The sequence below is a fragment of the Spinacia oleracea genome, chromosome 3, assembly GCF_020520425.1.
Source record: "Spinacia oleracea cultivar Varoflay chromosome 3, BTI_SOV_V1, whole genome shotgun sequence".
Classification (NCBI taxonomy): Eukaryota; Viridiplantae; Streptophyta; class Magnoliopsida; order Caryophyllales; family Amaranthaceae; genus Spinacia; species Spinacia oleracea.
In genome coordinates this window covers 5,289,854-5,311,439 of record NC_079489.1, presented here as the reverse complement: position 1 = coordinate 5,311,439, position 21,586 = coordinate 5,289,854, and the positions used below count along the sequence as shown (strand labels likewise).

The 21,586-nt window shown below is 36.8% G+C and overlaps 4 protein-coding genes and 1 non-coding gene across 7 annotated transcripts; 4 read left to right on the top strand and 1 right to left on the bottom strand.

Annotated features, from left to right (window-relative positions):
- The first annotated feature begins 4,155 nt into the window (after positions 1-4,155).
- TRNAR-ACG (transfer RNA arginine (anticodon ACG)) lies at positions 4,156-4,228 on the top strand. The gene has a single exon. It is a non-coding gene; the product is annotated as a tRNA-Arg (tRNA).
- A 2,083-nt stretch (positions 4,229-6,311) lies between these two features.
- Positions 6,312-8,431, top strand: LOC110783095 (pentatricopeptide repeat-containing protein At5g13770, chloroplastic). Its single transcript, XM_021987391.2, has one exon. The coding sequence runs from the start codon at positions 6,366-6,368 to the stop codon at positions 8,247-8,249; it is 1,884 nt and encodes a 627-aa protein (XP_021843083.2). The 5' UTR covers positions 6,312-6,365; the 3' UTR covers positions 8,250-8,431.
- Positions 8,432-8,440: 9 nt separating this feature from the next.
- LOC110783023 (uncharacterized) lies at positions 8,441-11,221 on the bottom strand. 2 transcript variants are annotated; one of them, XM_021987322.2, is made up of 2 exons: positions 11,040-11,221; positions 8,441-10,832 (listed from the first exon to the last, which is right to left on the bottom strand). In XM_021987322.2, exon 2 carries the CDS (start codon positions 10,125-10,127, stop codon positions 9,582-9,584), a length of 546 nt encoding a protein of 181 aa, XP_021843014.1. In that variant the 5' UTR covers positions 10,128-10,832; positions 11,040-11,221; the 3' UTR covers positions 8,441-9,581. The 2 variants fall into 2 exon arrangements, with proteins under 2 accessions (XP_021843014.1, XP_056694397.1); XM_056838419.1 differs by having other exon boundaries at positions 8,441-10,252.
- Positions 11,222-14,355: 3,134 nt separating this feature from the next.
- LOC130470632 (F-box/kelch-repeat protein At3g23880-like) lies at positions 14,356-17,585 on the top strand. The gene is made up of 2 exons (XM_056841137.1): positions 14,356-14,557; positions 15,989-17,585. Exon 2 carries the CDS (start codon positions 16,042-16,044, stop codon positions 17,197-17,199), a length of 1,158 nt encoding a protein of 385 aa, XP_056697115.1. The 5' UTR covers positions 14,356-14,557; positions 15,989-16,041; the 3' UTR covers positions 17,200-17,585.
- Positions 17,586-18,139: 554 nt separating this feature from the next.
- On the top strand, positions 18,140-20,571 carry LOC130470630 (uncharacterized). 2 transcript variants are annotated; one of them, XM_056841136.1, is made up of 3 exons: positions 18,154-18,872; positions 19,614-19,763; positions 19,835-20,571. In XM_056841136.1, exons 1-3 carry the CDS (start codon positions 18,831-18,833, stop codon positions 20,078-20,080), a joined length of 438 nt encoding a protein of 145 aa, XP_056697114.1. In that variant the 5' UTR covers positions 18,154-18,830; the 3' UTR covers positions 20,081-20,571. The 2 variants fall into 2 exon arrangements, 1 of the variants encoding a protein (XP_056697114.1); XR_008931347.1 differs by having other exon boundaries at positions 18,140-19,469; positions 19,614-20,571.
- The last annotated feature ends 1,015 nt before the right edge of the window (positions 20,572-21,586 follow it).

Sequence of the window (21,586 nt, the reverse complement as noted above, 5' to 3'; positions counted from 1 at the left end):
TCTACGGTATTCAAAAACCTCAAGCTCCTGCTTCCGAGCTCTCTACTTCTGATGCGCCTCGAGAACAATATTTTTCTTTTGATGTTGCTCTTCTGGACACTATATGGTCTAAGCGGTTGCGTTCTGTGAAATCCATCCCTCCCAAATGTCGTTTGGGTTTTTCGCGAGTTTTGAAAGGGGCGCTTGATAAGGTGATTTGCAGACCAGATGACATCGCTTGTTGGGTTCAGTTGCTCGTGTTACCTCTTTGTGTCCTCAAGACTTTTTCTCCACGAAGTAATCGTGAGTGTTCCTCCGGTGTTAGGCGGCGGCAACAGGAGGAGTGTATCACCTCTGCTATTCGTTCTTGGGGTGTGCCTGGCGGTTCTGAGCAACTTGTCATAGACACATTGGCTAGCGTGTCTCCCTCTCTATTGGATGTTGGCGATGACCATGATTTGGCGGAGCGTAATATTAAGCAATGCAAGAGAAAGATTTCTGACGGTCACTACACTGCTGCCGTTAGGGTTCTTTCTTCATCAGGTCTTGCCCCTTACGATGATGCTACTCTTGCAGATTTACAAGCAAAGCACCCTTCCGTTCCGGTCCCTACCTTACCGGATATCCCTGTTGATCATCACCTTTCTGCTTCCTCCGCTGTTGTTTTGGAGCAGATTATGGGCTTTCCGCGTGGTACTTCGTGCGGTAGAGATGGCTTGCGTGCTCAGCACCTTTTGGATTGCTTGGGTGGTGCTGCTGTAGCTGTTTCTGATGAGTTGGTGGATGCTATCACTCAGGTAGTTAATCTCTTTCTTGCTGGAAAGTGTCCCGCTGAGCTTGGAGGATACATTGCTAGTGCTCCTCTTACGCCATTGGTTAAGCCTGGTGGGGGTGTTCGGCCTATTGCTGTGGGTACTATTTGGAGGCGCCTTGTTTCTAAGGTCGGGGCTGCTTTGATTGGTCCGCGTTTAGGAAACTACTTTGGAGGTCTGCAGTTTGGAGTTGGGGTTCCAGCAGGTGGTGAGGCCATTCTCCATGCTGTCAATCGGTTGGTTGAGGCTCGTGGGGCCGATGTTGGCCTATCTATGTTATTGGTGGATTTTCAGAATGCTTTCAATTTAGTTGATCGATCGGCTTTGTTGCGTGAGGTTCGGCTCCATTGTCCTGCTCTTTCGCGTTGGGTTGAATTCTGCTACTCTTCTCCAGCGCGGCTGTATTATGGGGAGCATACCTTGTGGTCTTGTCAGGGTGTGCAGCAAGGGGATCCTCTTGGCCCTTTGCTTTTTTCTCTGGTTCTACATCCATTGGTGTGTCGAATCAGAGATTCATTTGATCTATCTCTTCAGGCTTGGTACTTGGACGATGGCACTATCGTTGGTGACACTTTGGTGGTTGGACAGGTCTTGGAGTTGATTTTGGAGGAGGGTCCTCGTTTAGGTCTCCATGTTAATGTTGAGAAGACGGAGGTTTTCTGGCCTTCGGAGGACCCTCGCAGTCGTCTAGAGGGTGTCTTTCCTGCGGATATTGCTCGTCCTACGCTTGGTGTTAAGTTGCTTGGTGGCCCAGTCAGTACGGATTCCTCTTTTTGTAAGGAGTTGGTTTCGCAGCGTGTGTCGAAGACTGTTGTGTTGATGGATGCTGTAGCCAAGCTTAATGATCCCCAGTGTGAGTTATTGCTACTTCGTGCGTGTACTGGAGTTTCTAAACTCTACTTTGCTATGCGCACTTGTCCGCCTCATCTGTTCGAAGCGGCCCAATTATCTTTTGATGTGGCTCTGCGGGCTTCTTTAGAGCGCATCGTGACTGCTTCGGGACCTGGGTTCGGTGACTGGCAATGGCGCCTTGCCACCTTGCCTTATTCTTATGGAGGATTGGGTGTTTATTCAGCTGGTGATGTTCGGCATTATGCTTTTCTTGCATCCCGTTTGCAGTCTTCTGGTTTGCAGGATTCGCTTCTTCGGCTTTCAGGTGTTGATGGTCCGGGACCGACCTTTGATGATGCCCTTGGTCTATTCAATAGGACCGTGGAGACCGACCTTATGCGTAGCCCTAGTGAGATCGCTGCCCCCACACTCATGAAGAAACTGGCAGACATATATTTCACGAAGGTTACTGCTGATGCGGAATCCGCCTACTCCTTATCTTCGCGTCTTGTTGCCCTATGGAAATCACAGCAGGGGGATCAGTCCTCGGCTTGGTTGCGGGCAGTCCCCATCTCGGGGTTAGGCCAGACTATGAACGGTAAGACTTATCGTTCGGTTCTTTGCTATCGGTTGGGTATTCCGTTGTTCTCTGATTCGACGCCGTGTTCTGCTTGCTCCCGGGTTTTCGACGGGGACATTTATGGGGATCATGCCGTGTCTTGTGCTGGGATTGTGGGCATCAAACATCGTCATAATGTTGTTCGTGATACCCTTTTGGATATTTGCTATCGGTCAGGGATTTCTGCTCGCAAGGAGGTTGATGTTGGGCTGACTAGTGAGAGTGATGGAGCTCTTCGTCCTGCAGATATATTGCTTTACTCATGGGATGGCGGTCTTGATGTGTGTGTTGACTTGACTGGGTCTTCCCCTATGACGCAATCTGGGTTGTCAGGCTTCATTCCGGGTCGGGTTGTGGCGGTTGCAGCGCAGCGGAAGCAGGATAAGTATGCGGCGTGTTGTAGGGCTTTGGGTTACGGTTTCTTACCTTTTTCCTTCTCTTCTTTTGGGGAATTAGAGAAAGGGGTTGTTTCTTTGCTGAAGCGGGTCCAGACGTACTCTAAGGCTCAGGACATTGGGGCGCGGGCAGCTGCCCACATTTTCAGCAGGATCGGGTTCGCCATAGCTAGAGGAGTGGGGGCCCAGATTGTATCTCGGCTCCCCTCCAACTTCTTGTAGTTCCCTTGATCTTTGTAGCTTATAATAATAATAATAATAATAATAATAATAATAATAATAATAATAATAATAATAATAATAATAATAATAATAATAATAATAATAATAATAAGTTGAACTGAATTGAATTGAATAAAACTGAACTGAACTGAACTGAACTGAATGCTCATGTCTTGGCTCGGAGATCGATATGGCGAAATGGATACGACTTTTAAATTTTTTTGTCCAATGAAGCTAGTTGTACGAAGTATTAAATTTTGGACCCCTATTTTTATAATTTATGGATCCGCCTCTGTTGATCAACCAATTTTATTATTAAACTGCATATATAACGAAATTCATATTATTCTTAAGTTGCGACGTAAAGAATCTATTACTATATACTAAAAGAGACACCAATGACACGTGTCAATTCCTGGTGTAATTTTTTCCCGTCAAAAACCATTTTCCCAAAAACGTATATATGTTTTATTTTTATTTTTATTCTCTACCTTTTTATATAAACTATTTATGTATGGAAACAAAATTTAGTTTATAAATTATGGCAATAATAGATACGACATAATATAATTATTCTAAATTGGTAATATTTTAGTCAAATCGTTATATTAATAATAGAAAATATATCACTCAATATTTTGGTCAATTTGCCATTTTAGCATTTTAAATATGCATATTAAATGAATAAATTTAAACGAGTATGTTAAAAATGTTATAAATATGCAGTAGTTGAGAAATATTCATTTAAATATTTTGTGAAAAAAATGATCAAAATCCGCGCGTGCACGGGATCTAGTATAATTTTATAGCAAAAGGTCTTGTGCGCCGCACAATAAATTTATTGTACACCAAAATAACTTTTACCCATTTTTTTGTAACTTTAACCTAGTTTTGATTAACTTTTATATTAGTAAAAAAAACGTTGATAGATAAACATTTTAAATAGTTAAATGATTAATTTTATACATTATTAATGATTTTGAAGAAATAAGTTTTATTAAAATGAAAAAAATTATCACTGAAAAATGGATAACTTTTACATATATAAGCTTAACTTTTAAACATTTTGAGTTAACTTTTACTCTGATGTACAATATTTATTGTACAACCCTTGTAAACAAGAATTTGTGATTTTATAGATAAACTTGAGCTGAATAAAAAAAACACAAACTATATGAAGCACGTACTCCGGGACAAGACCACTAACTAATTTCTATTTTCAACAGTGTAGCATAAACTGTAATGGACTATCATTAACTCTTCAAATACGTTACATGATTAAAATGAACATCAACACGACTCCATGGCCCAATGGATAAGGCGCTGGTCTACGAAACCAGAGATTCTGGGTTCGATCCCCAGTGGAGTCGTTTTCAGTTTTAATTTTCGCCAATATTTTAATTTTACGGATTTTTCATGAAATACCCCTCAATTTTCACGAAATTCACCAAATGCCCCTCGACTTTCAGAAATTCACCAAATGCCCCTCACAAATGACTTAATACCCCAAATACCCTTACACTTAACGGACGTTAAGTCTCCGTTAGCATGACTTTACTATTTTACCCTTATTTTGCTTTTGGGAGCCTTAACCTTTCCCTACCACTGCTGACTGCTCCTCTCTTAACTGCATCCTCAACTTCTCCTCTCTCTCTCCGCCTTCTTCCTCATTCATCAACCTTAACTGCATCCAATTTTTCTTTTTCTTTTTTCTTCTATCTTCCCATTTCTTCTCATGGAGAACTCCATCGTAAAGCCGGAGTAGGTAAATCATAGCAAAACGTTCACAAATTCTCTATCTCGGAACCACCACAAATCCACCATCACCACCACCGCATTTAAATAGCCGCTCTATCTTCTCAATCTCCCGTGCTGCAACAACGACTCTGATGGAACCACACACCTCCATAACCAAATAACTAATGCCCAACTCCAAATCTTATTCTTACTCCCGAACCAGCAATCCACTAATCCCATCTGAAACCCATCTTCAATTATTCCTCAAAGCAAACATTTGAAACCCAAACCCAACATCAAACTTCTGGAAAACCAATCTTTAATCCCCCAATTTTCTTCAGAAATTAATTTATGATTCCTGGTGATTCCCGACTGGAGGCTCGGAAATGGGTTTAGCGGTGACAAGAGGAGTGAGGAAGACGGTGTATGGGCCGATCTTACCTATCGACGGTGGCGGATGCGGCGGCTTTGTTGGGTCTTTAGCGTTCACCATTTCCCGGTCTTACCTATTCACAATGGCGAGATGGTGGCTGATCTTACAATTGCTGAATCCCAATGTTCTACTTCTTATTTCACAAATCTGAACAACATTTGAACCAGGTTCATGTAAATTAAGATCTTTCAATCTTTTCAGTAGGGCTCTGTAAATTTTTTTCTTTTTTTTTGGCTTTTGGTTCCTTGCACAGAGGTAGCTATGGATAAATGGGATTGAATCTACAGCTGGTGATTGTTTGTTTAGTAATTTGGACTAGAAGTTTATTTTTTGTTAGAGAAAGTTGATTCTTGTTTTGGTGATTGTTTTCTCTTCAAAGAACACCTATTATCTATTTTTCTTAGATTTCGGGGCTCGTTAGAGACTATGTGGTTTGGTGACTGAAAACACCGAGTTTTCAGATTTCTTGAGAACAATTGCCGCAAAAAAATTTAGTTACTTTGATCAAGATCCTAACTCATGGGTCTTTACAGTCTTTTTTTGATATATAATTTGTTGCTTTTATTCCATTAATCGAAGTCACACCAACATTACAGTGATTGGTTTCATAAACCTTCCAGCAGTAAGATTTGCATTGGTGCTATTGAGGATGTATCATAAAGTAGCTTAAACTCTCTTTTAAGATCTATTGTATTTGGTTTGTAATTGAATGATCTGGGTTATTCACATCAATATAAAACACTAATACTCTCTAGTCCCTATATATTATTGGCTAGCTTTCAATCAAGACAAAAAAAATGATATAGGTAATTGGGAGAGAAAGAGTTAGAACTTGGGCATAAACCATATAGGCGGAGAAATTTGGGCATAAATAATTGCATCAAAATTGTTCTTTAAAAATATAAGTATTTGGTGAAATATTTTTCAACAAAGGGGTATTTGGTGAAATTAGTATTAAAATAGGGGTATTTGGTGAATTTGAAAGTTGGCTAACGGAGCACTAACGGCGCGTCATTAGTAAGAGTAGTTTGGGTATTATATTAAAGGTGAGGGGCATTTGGTGAATTTCTGAAAGTCGAGGGGCATTTGGTGAATTTCGTGAAAATTGAAGGGTATTTCATGAAAAATCCGTTAATTTTACAAATATTTCCCACGTGGAACTTACCTATCCTCAAAATCTAAGACCATATTTCCTGACCTTAAACCATCCACGTGTAATCCGACGAGTGGCTCATCCAATTCACCTTCAAAATGGATAATACTGCAAAAAAAAAAAAAAATCTTAAAAAACAAATGAACAAAAAACCCACACCAATTCTCAAATTAAATCTTCATCAATGGCAATTTCACCCTCAAATCTCTTCTACCCACTTCCAAACTCCACCAAATTCACCATTTTCAAAGCTTTCCACCATTTTCTCTCTCCTCCAAAGCTCATAATCCTCCATTCCTCTGCTTTCCCTTCCCCTGTTCTAGAAGAAGAACCTTCCCCTGTTCTCCCCCTTGTTGATTTCACTTACGGATCTCCAAATTCCGATTTCCAATCCCTAAAATCCGATGGGAAGAACTTAAATCAACTCATCAGAGAGATTTTAAAGGATCCAAGGACTGAGAATCTTGGGTTGGAGTATTATGAGAAGGCGAAAGCGAGCTCGGAATTTCAGCCCCAGAAAACAACCCTCAAGGCTCTGTTGAAGTATTTGGTGAGTTCAAAGAAATGGGATTTAGTTTCAATGGTGTCTAGAGATATGAAAAAGTATAAAGTTTTTCCTGATAAGAATTTCTGTGCTAGAATTGTTAGTTCTTGTGTTAAAGCTAGGAAATTCAAACTTGCTGATTTGTTGCTAGATTGCTTTGAATTTGATGAGAAAATTGCTTCGTTTTGTTATGATTCTGCTCTAAGAAGCTATAATAAGCTTCATTTGTATAGCATTTCGATTGAATTGTTCGAAAGGATGAGATTAAGGGAGATTGTTCTTGATCCTGGAGGGGTTGTTTTGGTTATGGAAGCTTACCTGAAATTGGGGAACTTCAAGAAAGTTGTTGAGGTTTTTAATAAGTTCGAGGAAGATAATGTTGAAAATGTCGAGAATTTGTCGAATTTGACTCAAATTTATGGAGTTTTGTTAGATGCATTAGGGAAATCAGGACAAACTTTCAAAGCCCTTGAGCAATTTGAGCTAATGGGTGAGAAGGGTATCCCTCTAAACGCATCGATTTACGCGTCATTGATCGGTTCATTAGCCGAAGAGAAAGAAATCGATGTTGTCGAGAAACTCGTCGATGAAGCCGAATCCAAAAAAATGTTGAAAGGTCCAGCATTGTTCTTGAAGTTAGTAATCATGTATGTTGAAGAAGGGGAGTTAGGGAGGGCTTTAGATGTTGTAAAGAAGATGAAGAACGCAAACTTAAAGATTTCTGATTGCATATTTTGCGCAATTGTGAACGGATATGCGAAAAAAAGAGGGCTAAAAGAGGCTGCAAGAGTGTACGAAAGGCTCAATATGGAAGGGTGTGAACCAGGGCAAGTAACGTATGCGTCAATCATTAATGTTTACTTTCGACTTGCATTGCTTTACAAGGCGAAGATCGTGTTCGAGGAGATGCAACAAAGAGGGTTCGATAAATGTGTTGTGGCTTATTCAACCATGATTGTAATGTACGGGAAAACAGGGCAATTGAGGGAAGCTATGGTGCTACTAGCTAAGATGAAGGAGAGAGGGTGTGAGCCGAATGTATGGGTGTACAACACGTTGATCGACTTACACGGTAGGGCGAAGGATTTGAGACAAGTTGAGAAGTTATGGAAGGAGATGAAGAGGAGAAAGGTGAAACCTGATCGAGTTAGCTACACTAGTATCATAGGAGCTTACTCTAGAGTGAGAGAATACGAGGCGTGTACCGAGTTTTACGATGAGTATCGGAGGAACGGGGGAGGGGTCGATCTAGCGTTGGCGGGGATGATGGTGGGTGTTTTCTCGAAGATTAGTAGGATTGATGAGTTGATTAAGCTGTTGCAGGATTTGAAGGCAGGGGGGGTTAGGTTGGATATGAGATTGTATAAATCTGCTTTGAATGCTTTGAGGGATGTTGGGTTGGAAATGCAGGTTAGGTGGTTGGAAGAGACGTTTGGGATGCCGACGGTGGCGGCGCCGGTGGATCGTCTGGTTTTGAATGGTGGGAAGTACAGAAAGCAACATGTATTCAAGAGTAATTCATGAGTAAGCAATGTAAGTAAGGGTTAGCTGAATGAGAAAATTTGCACAGATGTTGTACAGAATTTACGTAATTGTATAATGTTAATTAATGATCATAATTTGTACGGAGTATTACCCTTGTAACTCATTCATAAAAAGAAAAAAAAAAGTTAATGATCATCAATGCATATTACAAGCAAATTTCATATTTTGGCTACAAAAGAACAAAAACAAATTTTATTGCCTGAAAAGTAATAATCAGGTACAGAATTCAGTTAAAATCAATAGTGACTATTGGTTCGGCTTCGTTCCCTCATTGAATGACTACAAAATCTTCTTAGCATACAAAACATGTAATACTAAACCTTACAAACATCACTAAAAGGAACTTACTTCTATCAAAATTGGTCAAGCTAACCACTCTGTTATGCCATGGACTAACCTGCTTCCATCTAGAACATGGTAGCTTCTTTCTTTGGAACCATATCACCCATGAGAGGCTCGATATTGCACCCCCCGATTTTCAACTTATTAGTTGGCTTTGGTATTCTGGATTTGGGTAGGATTCTTCCACTGATGATTACAAATTCACAACATACTTCTCGTCCCAAACAGTTTACCTGCATACCTCTAAAAATGAAGGACCCGTACATGGGAACGACTGAACCTGAACTTAAACCAGCATTACACAGAACGATCTATGGTGAATGAGACACTCCATGGGATGTTGTATATCGACAAGAATCGTGATCACGAAATGGAAAACATATACTCTGTATATCTTGCCTCCATCCTCACCTATTCCCATAGACAGCAGAGTACCAACTTGTGCAAAAGTACAATTTCATAACAAAGCATAGTCAAACACTAAAATTATTCAGCTAAAGAAAATTTTGACAGGAAGCATAGGAATCACCTAGTTAAACATCAAACTTGTCCAAAAGTACAATTTCCTGAGCCCTATTAGCCATAGTCAAACACTGTAAAATTATTTAGCTAAAGGAAATTTTGACAGGAAGCATAGTAATCACCTAGTTAAACACCAAACTTGTCCAAAAGTACAATTTCCCGAGCCCTGTTTTCTACCAAAGGAAAGGGATTCCTATTGCAAATGCATAAAACTACTCAGTAATAAAAACCAAACTTACAAGCATAAGAGAAGATATCATGAACAATGAACAAAACATAATCTTCCTTTACCTCATCATTGTAACGCCACGTTCAGATGCAAATTGTCAGATTCCATCTGAAACAAATACCTCTGATTGCATATCCCCTTTATTGTCTATTGATTTCACAACACTTGAACTTGGCATAATAATCTGTCAACTACTTCCAAAGACCCATTTTATTTACTTACTTACAATCCCATACAAGATTTCCAGCAGCAGCAGCATCATCAAGAGAAAAAGGAGAAACAAGACTCTCCACGTAATCAATCATCTTGTAAACCTTTACACCGGACTCCCTAACAATGACATGTGAAGGTGGATTTCGACTTGGGTCCATGACTATTAGTCCATCATCCACAGCTCGAATGCAAATCATGCCATTATATGTGAGCCCTAAAAACTGGGTGCAACGTTGAGCCATCTCCACCCGCAAGTCAATTCTATACAACCTCTTCCACGAACCCCAGTTGTTATATTCCTCCAACCTCCACAGCTCAAACATCCAATCATCATCCGCGAAGTCTTCGTCAGAGTCTTCTCCAGTGTCATCCTTGGAGCAATGTACAAAGATAACACACAGACATTCTCCAATTAACCCAAGCACCATCTGATCGACACTCGGGAATAGCTTGGGCTCAATTGAAAAGGGTATACTCTCAAAGGTTTCAGTAACCAAATCAAATTTAAGAAAGCACCCGTGGTGACCAAGGTAATGCAATGCTTTATCCATGAAAACTGAGTTAGATCTCAAAATGGAAGTAAAACCTTCATCACTAACACGTATTGCCCTCCATTGGTCACTCCTTAATGAGTACAGATGCACGTGCCTTTCATAGAAAGGAAAACGTGTAGAAACTGTAGATACCAAGAGGATCTTGTAGTCATTTAAGGATTGAACAAACCCGAACCAGCAAGAATCTACATGAACATGAGTCGAATTCCCACCAACAGGCAATAAGATTTCCTTGGTTTTTTTTGGTGAGAGGGTTCCAAAGATACATCAAATCTTCACCACTTTTCCCCTCCGTAATGTAAACACATAGAAGACCATTGCATGATCCAACAATGAAAAGAAAACAACTATAAAACTTGTCATCATTATAGAATTGTCGGCTCCATGGGGTTAAGTTTACGCCCTCAGTTATATCGGTGTGACTTCTAAAGTTGAGTGAGGATATGGTATTGTGTTGTAGCATAGCGATGGTTAAGGGTGGAGTGGTAGAAACTGATAATTCGAGATGAGATTTGGCGAAACAGGGGTTTGAGATTAAGGCATTCAATTTATTGCATACGCATTTGAGAATTCCTAATGATTTTAGGGGCAATCGAAACAGGATTTAAGTATTAAAACTTCTGTTAACCCCATTAATGGGCTTGCTTCACATTTGGGTTCTTTGACATCTTTCATACTAGATGAATTAGGGTTTGTGTTGTTCTGTCAAAATAAACAAAATCTGACTGTAAGAAACAATGAATTTACACAATTTCCCACTCTAACTTCACAGATCACAACAATTTTACACTTCAATTTTTAAAAAGGAAGTAAAAGCTACAGAACTATGCAATTGAAAATAAAAGCTACAGAATTAAGCAATTGAAAGATTGTTAGACTAAACTAATAATGAAATGAGGGTGATTTTACCTTATTATTTGAGAATCTGATGGTAATTGAAGAAGGCGGAATGCTGAAGTGAGAAGATTGATGGGTTCCGATTGAGGTGGCTTCGCAGGAGAGCGGTGGCCGGCGATTTGAGTCGGGGACTTTAGGTGGAGAAATGCATGTGGTTTAGGGGGAAATGGAGGAGAGAGAAAACTATTTAGAGCATCAAGGACTCTTAGCCCCCTATTAAGGAGAGAGAAATGTTAAGAGCTACCTCTTAGGAAGGTAACTCTTAGCTTCCTCTTATTTAGAGGTTGATGGAGACTTCCTCTAAATAAGAGGTAGCTCTTAGAAAATAAGAGGTAGCTCTTAGAAAATAAGAGGGGTTGAGGTGACACATTGTGGATATCATGCTTAAATTTTTGCATTTTTGTTATAAAAGTAAATTTAAAATGTGAAAAAATTAAATAAGAGGTAGTGTATAAGAGTTAGTGTATTTCTTGGGATTTTTAATAGCTAACTCTTAATAAGAGTGGTAATGAGGTGGATGAGGAGAGAGACTAAGAGTGGGAAAATAAGAGATAGCACCACTATTGATGCTCTTATAGTTTTTAAGTTTTAACTATTTATACAGAAACCAAACTATGGGCGGTGTAATAGACCAGCCAAAAATCGACCCGATTCGAATCCGATCCGAAAATATTGGATCTTCAAACATGATTTTGTGACTTGTAATCCGATTTTATCCGAATCCGAACAGTTTGAAAAGTAATGGGTCAAAACCCAACCAAACTCGTTTTTAATCCGACCTATTAAAAATCGTTGTACTTATAGTAATAAATGAGATTACGATGAACTTTAAGCACATTAAACAAGTTGTTGTTACTTTTGTTGGGTGTAATATGATTCTCGTTTGAATTATACGTCATTTTATGGTTTAATTTGACTAAATTGTGTATGAAAATTTGTTAATGTATGCACATATTTTGTACATTTATTACTCAAATTAATGAAAATATAATACGCGTTTTAATATTACTCAAGCCACCCCGTTGGATCGACATGAACCCGAAGTTATGGGTCTTGAACAAACATTTGTAAACCCGAAAGTGACTGATCCGAACTAACCCAAACCCAAAAGTAATTTTTACAACCCGACCGACCCGTTTGACAGATCTAGGCGACATGGGTCAAAGTGTAAAACTTCTAAATTATGGATTATACTCCACAAAATAATTTTTTTAGAAAGCTATAGTGATTTGAGGTTTTATTAATTTGTCTCGATGAATTCTCATAATATCAATCTTTTACTTCGTATACTTCCTTTGTTTTAGAATATTTGCAACAGTTTGACCGATACACTTTTAGGTCATTAGGTTGGCCTTAATTATGCTTAGTAAGAAAATTTTGTCAAAATTAATGTATGAATAGTGCAAAAGTAAAAGTGTTTGCTAGTTTTATGAAACGGGTGGAGTAACATATAATTAACGATTAAAAAAGTGACTTATTAAACCCCGCCCTATTATTACTCACCTCTCTATATTACCGCCCTATTAAATGACCCAACTACCTTTTTATATTTCCGATCTCCATCTTTTACACTTTGTACCCCCATTTTAAACATATAATTAAATTATTAATAAACTAATCAAATAAATAATTATTATATTTTGCCTAGTTCAACATTAAATTACACAAAACTAATTAATATCACTAATAAAAAGTGAAATAAATTTATATTTTAACGTGGAGACTTCTGCAGTATGAGCACAAAAACCATTTCATATAAAAATAGTTTTAGTCAATCTAGTGAAGAGAAGATCATAGTTAATTGGACTAAGTATCGAGTAATTAGTTTGATTGATTAAGACAATTACAAATGCGAAAGGAAAAGTATGCTTTGCCCAAAGTGTCCCAAAGTAAACTAGCCAATTTCTAATTCCCATTAATTTCTAATTCCACTATTTTTAGATGTCAACCAAATAATCCCTAAATACGAGGGGATCCTTCCATAGTTTACTTCCTCAACCGTTGCATACTTTTTCTTTTTCCTTTTCTTTTTTCTTATCTTGGATTTATTCCTCACTTGAATCCTTAAAATATATATATATATATATATATATATATATATATATATATATATATATATATATATATATATATATATATATATAAAACGACATTGATTTAAACAAACATATTTTTAATTTATTTTGTATAACTGCAAGTTTTCAACATCTTAAATAATAAAGCAGCGGTTTGGATAGCAAATATAGAGTATCTTATTAGTAGAAAAATGTAGGTTAATCATATTGCAGACAATTAGGTTGCGTTCTATTCACCTGATTTTCACTTATTTTTCTTGAACTTATCTTACTTGAACTTAACTGAACTTATCAAAACTTATCTGAACTTATCAGAACTTATCAAAACTTATTTTAGTTATAAATTGTACTTGACAACCCTTATTTTTCCTGAATTTAATTGAACTTATCTGAACTTATTTTTCCTGAAATAAGTAGAAATAAGGTGAACAGAATAAAAGTCTTACTTTTTATTAGACTGATCATCATGACCTCAGCTCGTTGGCCCGACCCGAAAAATAGCGGGTTCTGGGTAGAACTTATAGGCCTAATTTGTGGGCGCAATCCGACCCGAATTTTTAATTTTTGTGGGTTTTGAACAATTCAAAATTGTAAATTTAGTTACTTTGTATAAATTTGGCCCGACTCAAAAATGGCCCGAAAATAAATTTTGGACAGAAACTATCGCCCGAATTTTGGCCTAATGATCCGACACAGTGGAGAAAATTTGTAAGTCTTGACCCGACCCGACCCACAATTTAATCACAAATTCTTATTTACAATGGGTGTACAATAAATATTGTACACCGGAGTAAAAGTTAACTCAAAATGCTTAAAAGTTAAGCTTATATATGTAAAAGTTATCTATTTTTCAGTGATAAATTTTTTCATTTTAGTTAAACTTATTTCTTCAAAATCACTAATAATGTATAAAATTAATCATTTAACCCTTTAAAATATTTATCTATCAAATTTTTTGTATTAATATAAAAGTTAATCAAACTAGATTAAAGTTACATAAAAAAGGGTTAAAGTTATCTTGGTGTACAATAAATTTATTGTACACCTTGTGCGCACAAGACCTTTTGATAAATTTAATAGGCCTACTTTTTATTATCTATAACTATTACTCCGTAGTTAGGAAATTAGGATTGACCCTCGCTGGCTCCCTAATTTACTCTGTAACGCAAAAAATTTATCAAATGGGCTCATTAATTTACTCAAAAAAAAGATCAAAATGGGAGAGTATCGAGTTTGGCCGTACTATCGAAAACCAACCCCATACATAAAGACAGATTACGCATTCATCTCCTAGTCTCCCACTCTTCCTCTGCACTCCACAAGACGGACAACAAACAATGTTCATCATCTCCTTCCGCCGCTTTAACCGCTACACTCTATATCTCTCTTCCCCCTTTCTAGTTTCTCCGGCCACCTTTATCTCCCCGCTTGCACTTTCCAATTTCAGATTTTAAGGTATAGGATTTCTCCATTTTCCTTGTAGATTATTTAAATATGGGCTTGTTTAATTATTACTCCGTATTGTTTAATTTATCATGTATAGGCATAATTCTTCTGAATTCTATTAGTGTGTTGAGAATTGACATCTTTGCCGTAGAATTTTAGTCTTTTTTTTTTTACCATTGTTGTTGCACCAATTGGTAGAAGATATACCGATTCTTGTACACTGTATTCAATTATACAAACTTTAATGGAAAAATTGATATTATCGGTCCCAACTATGGCCGATTTACTTTAAAAGGTCACAACTTTTGATTATGTCAGGGTGGTCCCAACTATAGAGAGTGTTTTCCAAAAATGGTCCCTTAGTTAAAATTAAGTGCTAAATAACTTAATTAACACTCATATCTCTCGTGCAATAATCATATTTTTTAATTAAATGAAGTAAATGGAACAATATGATATGCTTAAATCAACTTAATTAATAGTTTAATAAACCAAAGGACCATTCTTGGAAAACACACCTTAAAGTTGAGACCACTCTAGAATAATCAAAAGTTGGGACCTTTAAAAGTTAAACGGCCATAGTTGGAACTGTCAATATCAATTTTTCCAACTTTAATTTAGTATAAGACTACGGTTACATCATATGATCAAATAGTTACACTTTCAATTAAAAAGTTAGGTCAAATAGTTGTGATTTTGGCGTTCGTAATTATAGGTTTCGTGTTAACCGTTATGATTTTTGTGTTAATAATTATGGTTTTCTTGTTAATAGCTAAATGATGTCAACGGTTTCATGAGTATTATCAGTCTTACACAAAACTCACTCTTTTTTAATTCTGAACATTTTTATTGTTACGCTTGCCAGTCCGGAATAAACTTTAATAGTCAAGTAAAAGTTACAAAAGATTAAATCTTGAAATTTGAAAATATATATGGGGATGAATCTAAGAGCATCTCCAATGGTTACATATAAGGACTAGCTTGCAATTTTCATAAAATTTGTAGCTACTAGCCAACCATTGGAGTACATATGAACAATTAGCCAAGTTAAGCAAATTAGCTCTACAAAGCTAATTAGCTTGGGAAAAAAAAGAGTGGAAAAATTTGTTTATTTGATAAACATGTGAATTGAATAATAAAAATAAATTTTAAAAAAATGTTAAAAAATTTCAAGCAACTTGCTTACCATTGGAGCAAAATATACATGAAAAAATAGTAGCTTGAAAATCTGATGTGGCATATGAAAGCAACTTACCAATTTGCTTACCATTAGAGATGCTCTAACAAGTTTCCACGTTTTCACAAGATGCTTTCATCCTAATATAAATCAATAGTCCAAGTAGAGCAGAAGTGTGTAGATTTTGCATTAACAGAAGGCAGTATATTCTTGATGATGAGAAACTTACCGTTGGACTTTGTGTTTATGACTTTCTTTTGTAGGCACTTGTTTCTTCTGCTAGTATCATCTGCATCGGTTAGAAGTCCAAACTCGAATGTCCGAATTTACTATGAAAGAACTAAAACACGAAGAGAGTCGGTTGATGGGTTTATCAGAAGATCTAACCCTTGAAATCCTACTTCGACTACCTCTAAAATCATTAGGAAGATTCAAATGTGTCTCCAAAACATGGCGTTCCCTAATCTCAAACCCCAAATTCGCCAAATTTCGTCTCCAATTTTCAAACAATCCACCCTTAACCCTTGTTTTACAAAAATTTAACATCATATCCTTGCTCAAGTATAGAAATACCACTGATATTTCTGAGGGTGTAGACATAATCCCAATGGATCAACAATTTGGTGGTGTTGGCTCTTGTGATGGACCTCACGGTTGTTATTGTTTCCTCGTTGGATCATGTGATGGTCTTGTTTGTCTTTATGTTAAGATTAAGAGAAAAATTTGTCAAGATTCATTACATCTTTGGAATCCTACCACCAATGAACACAAACAAATCACATTGCCTATGGAATATGGTTTAACTTATCTTAATGTTAAGTGTTGTTGGTTTGGATTTGTTCCCTCCTTAGATGACTACAAAGTCTTTTTAGTGTATAAAGTGGGTAATCCGGTCTATGCAGAGCGAGTGCATGTGTACTCAGTGAGGAATCATAGATGGAGAGAAATACAAGTCACTGGTGATGTAGACTCGCCCTTTGCTTCTGAAACCAACTCGGTTTTCATGAATGAAGCATTGCATTTCGTTGATAGTATTGGTCGTCAATGGATTCATAAGTTTGATTTGGTTGTAGAAACCTTTGAAAGGGTACCCTTCTCAATGAATCCGGATGTGTTTCCAGTTTCCCGCCAGGTAACACTAGGTGTCATTGGAATAAAGAAATGTATTTGTGCTATGTTCATACAAATTCCAGTGGAAGATGAATGGATGTTTGAGTTGTGGATGTTAGAGGAGTATAACAAGTGGGATTCCTGGAAAAAGGTGTATAGAATCGACTTGAAGAACGAGATTGTTGGAAACTTGATTGGAATGTTTGGGTTCACATACGGTGGCAACCTTTGTCTTGATGACGGAAATGGACTTAGACTTATTGACCCGAGTCAGGATCCGCCTTCTTACTACACTTGCAGAGGAATCATTTACAAGACGGCAGATTTTGTGGAGTCTCTCATTTCTCCTTCCTCCCTTAATTAGAGGTAGTCTTGGGTTCAAAATATGACCACTTTTGTTTCTTTTATTATTATGATTTTCTAGTCAAGATATAACAGTAGTGTATCAAAGTTATGTGCATTGTGGATCAATTTTACTTTAAAGTCTGTTCCTGATTCACCTTGATGCCGAGGTTCAGTTAGCAGATTATGCAGTTACAAACTCACAATGCTGCTTTGATGATTTCCCGGTACATAAGACCGCGACTAGGTCGTGCCATCACCCGTGGGCAACCGTGGAATTTCCTTTTGATCTAGCTTCTTCTAATATTTTTTTGTTATTTCTCAACCCTGTTGTAACAGCTATATATGTCGACGTTTAATGTACTTGTAAGTGGTATTACGTTTAACGAAATGATACTTTCTTTTTAATGAATGGTTATGAACTTATGATACACAAAATGCCCTGTGATGTGTTTTACATCATGTCAGAAATTCCGCTCCCCTTTACCTTGCTAGTTTAGTGCCTTTTCGAGTGGGTAACACTTTTAAAAAACGGAGAAGGTGTACGGTAATTTATAAAATACGAAGTATTTTGTTGAATGAAAATCTACCTTTCGAGTTTCGTCCCTAAAGTCACATTTTCAGACTTCTAATCACAGTCGACTTTCAACGCCTATATCTTTAGGCTTTAGCTACTTGTTGGCTATTGGTACTACAAGTCTGCAACACTACTACAGTCCTACGGAGTACTATTTCGTATTTAAGTTATGGCCGGTCTACGAAATACAGTACTCCCTATATTCTTGAATAATTGCAACATGTTAACTGATATATTTGCCAAACTATTAGTTCAATCGTAATTATACGTAATTATATATTATTGAAACTTTTAAAAATTGATATTGAAAAATAAACTTTAAGACTAATACAACAATATATTAGTAAGAAAATTTGATTAAAGTTAATGTATGAGTAGTGCAAAAGCTAACATGTTATAAGTATTATGAAACGAAGGTAGTACGAAGTCTACGGAGTATCTAACAAAATCCAACAAAATATTTTTACATGTGATGGCGTATGAATAAATGAATAAGGATATAAGGTGTTAACAAAAATATAATCCGTACTATGCAAGTATGCAACTGTTGTTTTTGCCTATAGTTCGATCGCGTATCAGTTTTCAATTTTTGGTTTTATAATTTTAAAATTTAGCTAGGTGATATAAAATAAATTATGAATTACTCCGTACAAATTATTCATACCTATAATAAAAAACAGACAAAATTACCCATTTCCATTTTAATGCAAAAAAAAAAAAATGAAAGTCAAAATGAAAGGATTCTTGACTATTGGGTTGTGGATTCTCCAAAAGAAGAACAAGGAAGAATGGGGGGAAGGCGTGTAAACTTAGGAGTATGCACAACATGTCAACATGTACAAGAAATGGAAATAAAATTAATCACGTTGTTTTAAAAAATGAAATAATAAGTAGAAATTAATCAACTTTTTAATATATTACAGTTGTTTACTATGGTTTGTTCTGTTAAGTAAGATCAAAACAGAAGTATGCTGCAGAAGCTTTTCTACTGGATCCAATATCAACTTGTATCAAATTCTGTCCAAACTGAATCAGATTGTATCTAACCATTCCAGTTTCAGTCAGAATAACATGTTATGTTCAAGTCCAAACCTGAATGTGCACATCCTTTGTATGAGGTATATTTTTTTTGCTGTTTTAATCAGTACAGACCACGACTAAGTCGTGCTATTGTGCTTCAGTCGCGTCATTGGTGGGCAGCTTGAGGGATTCTTCTAATATCCGCTATTTTAATTTTCAGCCTTGTTGTAACAGCTATGTCAACATTTTTACTTAATAGTGATAGTCAATACCTTTGTAACATCCTTAATGATAGTCATTGAGTCATTGTGATACATTTCTATTTTGATGTGTTTGAACTGTGTCTCTCGTGGGAGGTTACTATTCTATATTACTGATATTTTCAAAATCATAGATTAAGATATAAGAAGCTTTCAAAGTCATGGATTAGAAATTTCTGGTGTAAATGGAAGTCTGTGGTAGGGAAAAAGATGAATTAATTGTTTTGATCTCTCACCAACCTGCTTCTTATGACAGGATACCATACTACCTCTGTGACTCTGTCTGCAGCAGCAATGGCTCTCCCTCCTTTGTCTATTAGAGTAGATTTGGTTGTTCAGATTCCAGTGGTTTGAACTTTGAAGGGTGTTTAGGTTTTGAGAGTCTTGAATTAGTACAGTTGGAACTGGAATTGTTAGATACATGGATTCTTTTAGGTTGATTACATTTTGACCTCTTTCACATCTTTCAATAATCATGTCCGTTTTGATGCAAGCTTGTAATGAAATATTAAAAGTTGTCCTTGCGCTTTGAAGATGTGATAAAATAATCACTCACCTTTATTTGTTCTTACTTTGTAGATTTACATGTTTGCCGAGTGGTACAAGCCAGGGTGGGGAGTCGGGGACGGTGTTTACATTGTACCAACTCCAATTACTGATAGTAATAGGGAGATGCGGGTGAGCGAACTAATCGACTTCAGCCCTCCGGATCGTCAACTCATCCTGCAGGTACCGCTCTCATGTTCTTGTCCCTTGTGACAGTAGATACTGGTTGCTGACTTCTGATGGACTGTTTATAGTACGTTCGGGGTACTGGCTTGGGAGAATGGGAACTGTTCAACAGGGCTGGTGAGTCCGAGTTGTGGGAGGTTGTTTGGGACTTGGGTGGACCTCCAAAACTGAGTCATTTCTTGTGGAGAGCTTGCAAGGGGAGCTTGGGTGCAATGGATGTTTTATATAGGAGACGGGCAATTCGACCTTCTTCGAATTGTGGGGTGTGTGGCCATTCGGAGAAAACGATCCTGCACGCCGTTTTGCGACCGTAAGTTTGCCTTACTGATTTGGTCTCACAGCGAGTTTGGGGTATTGATTGAGGATGCTCTGAGCTCGACATTCACAGATAGATTGGGGTGGATTGCTGGGAAATTAGACAAGCAAAACTGTGTCTTTTGGTGTGGTTATTCGAGATACATACGGTAAGGTACTGGTTGCAGCGGTAAAGAAAATAGAAGCCCAATGGTCAGCTGAAATGGCGGAGGCTGAGGCTGAGGCTGAGGCTGCGAGGTACGTGGTGGAGCTGGGTATGAAAATGTGATTTTAGAAGGTGACTCGACGAATTAGTGAAAGCTTTAATTTATTCCTATGTAAGCGCGTGAGACGTGCGGGTAATACCGTTGCACACTCCATTGCTAGATGGGATGCAGATGATGCGATGGAGCGTGTATGTATGAACTCTTTCCCTCAAAGTTTTCAAACTTTGGTAGGACTTGATTTAATATAATCTTGACCGGACAGGCGGACAGTGTTATAAAGCTTATAGGTATTCCCTTTAACACCTTTCTTAGGAAAGTCTATAGGTAACCTCCTCCCTTCATTTCAACTTGTAAATTCAATTTGTAGCCGCATTTTATATTCAAAAGGTGTTGCATGCATAAGGTGTACAATAAATTTATTGTACACCAACATAACTTTTATTCAGTTTTCTCTAATTTTTACCAAATTTTCTCTAACTTTTATATTATTTTAAAAAAAAGTTGATAGTAAACATTCTAAATGATAAATTTTATACATTATTAATTTATTAGTGATTTTGAAGAAATATTTTTTATTAAAATGAAAAATTTTATCAGTAAAATACGAAGTAGATAACTTTTACGTAAAGGTAACTTTTAAGTATTTTATGTTAACTTTAACTTCGGTATACAATATTTGTCGTACACCCTATGTAAATAAGAATGTGTGTTTTATATTTTCTCTTCATGTGCTCCCACCAAACCCAATATCATAATTTCCTTAATCAATATATTTATTAGTTACAACTTGTTTCCTCAATCTTTTTTTTCTTTTCTTTTCAGATTTTATCATCTACCTTATTCTCAGAAATGTATCACCAATTTGCACTTAATTATAACACTTTTTGCTATACAAAGCCGAGTCCAGATACTCTTCCCAAGATCGTGCGATATTTGAACTCTAACAAATTTGGATTTATTCCATTTGTTGTGATGAAATGGTGGCTTGTTGGTTAATTTCTCATCGAAAATATGTTTTTGATTGAAATTTATGAAAAAATCATTATCATAATCTAAATAGATAAATAAATTTTCAACATAGAATGAATAAAAAATACTCCATAGAATATATCACTCTATACATGACGGATACTAAGGTGGTAATTTGTTAAAGACTGTAAAGTGTACATAAATCAAAACATAAATAATTTAGTTATCTATTGAAAATAATCAACATTTGTTTTTTTTTTTTAGAGGGACAACATTTGTTAACTTCGTATGTTAAAGACAATAGCCAATAGGTGATAAACGAATTTAGGG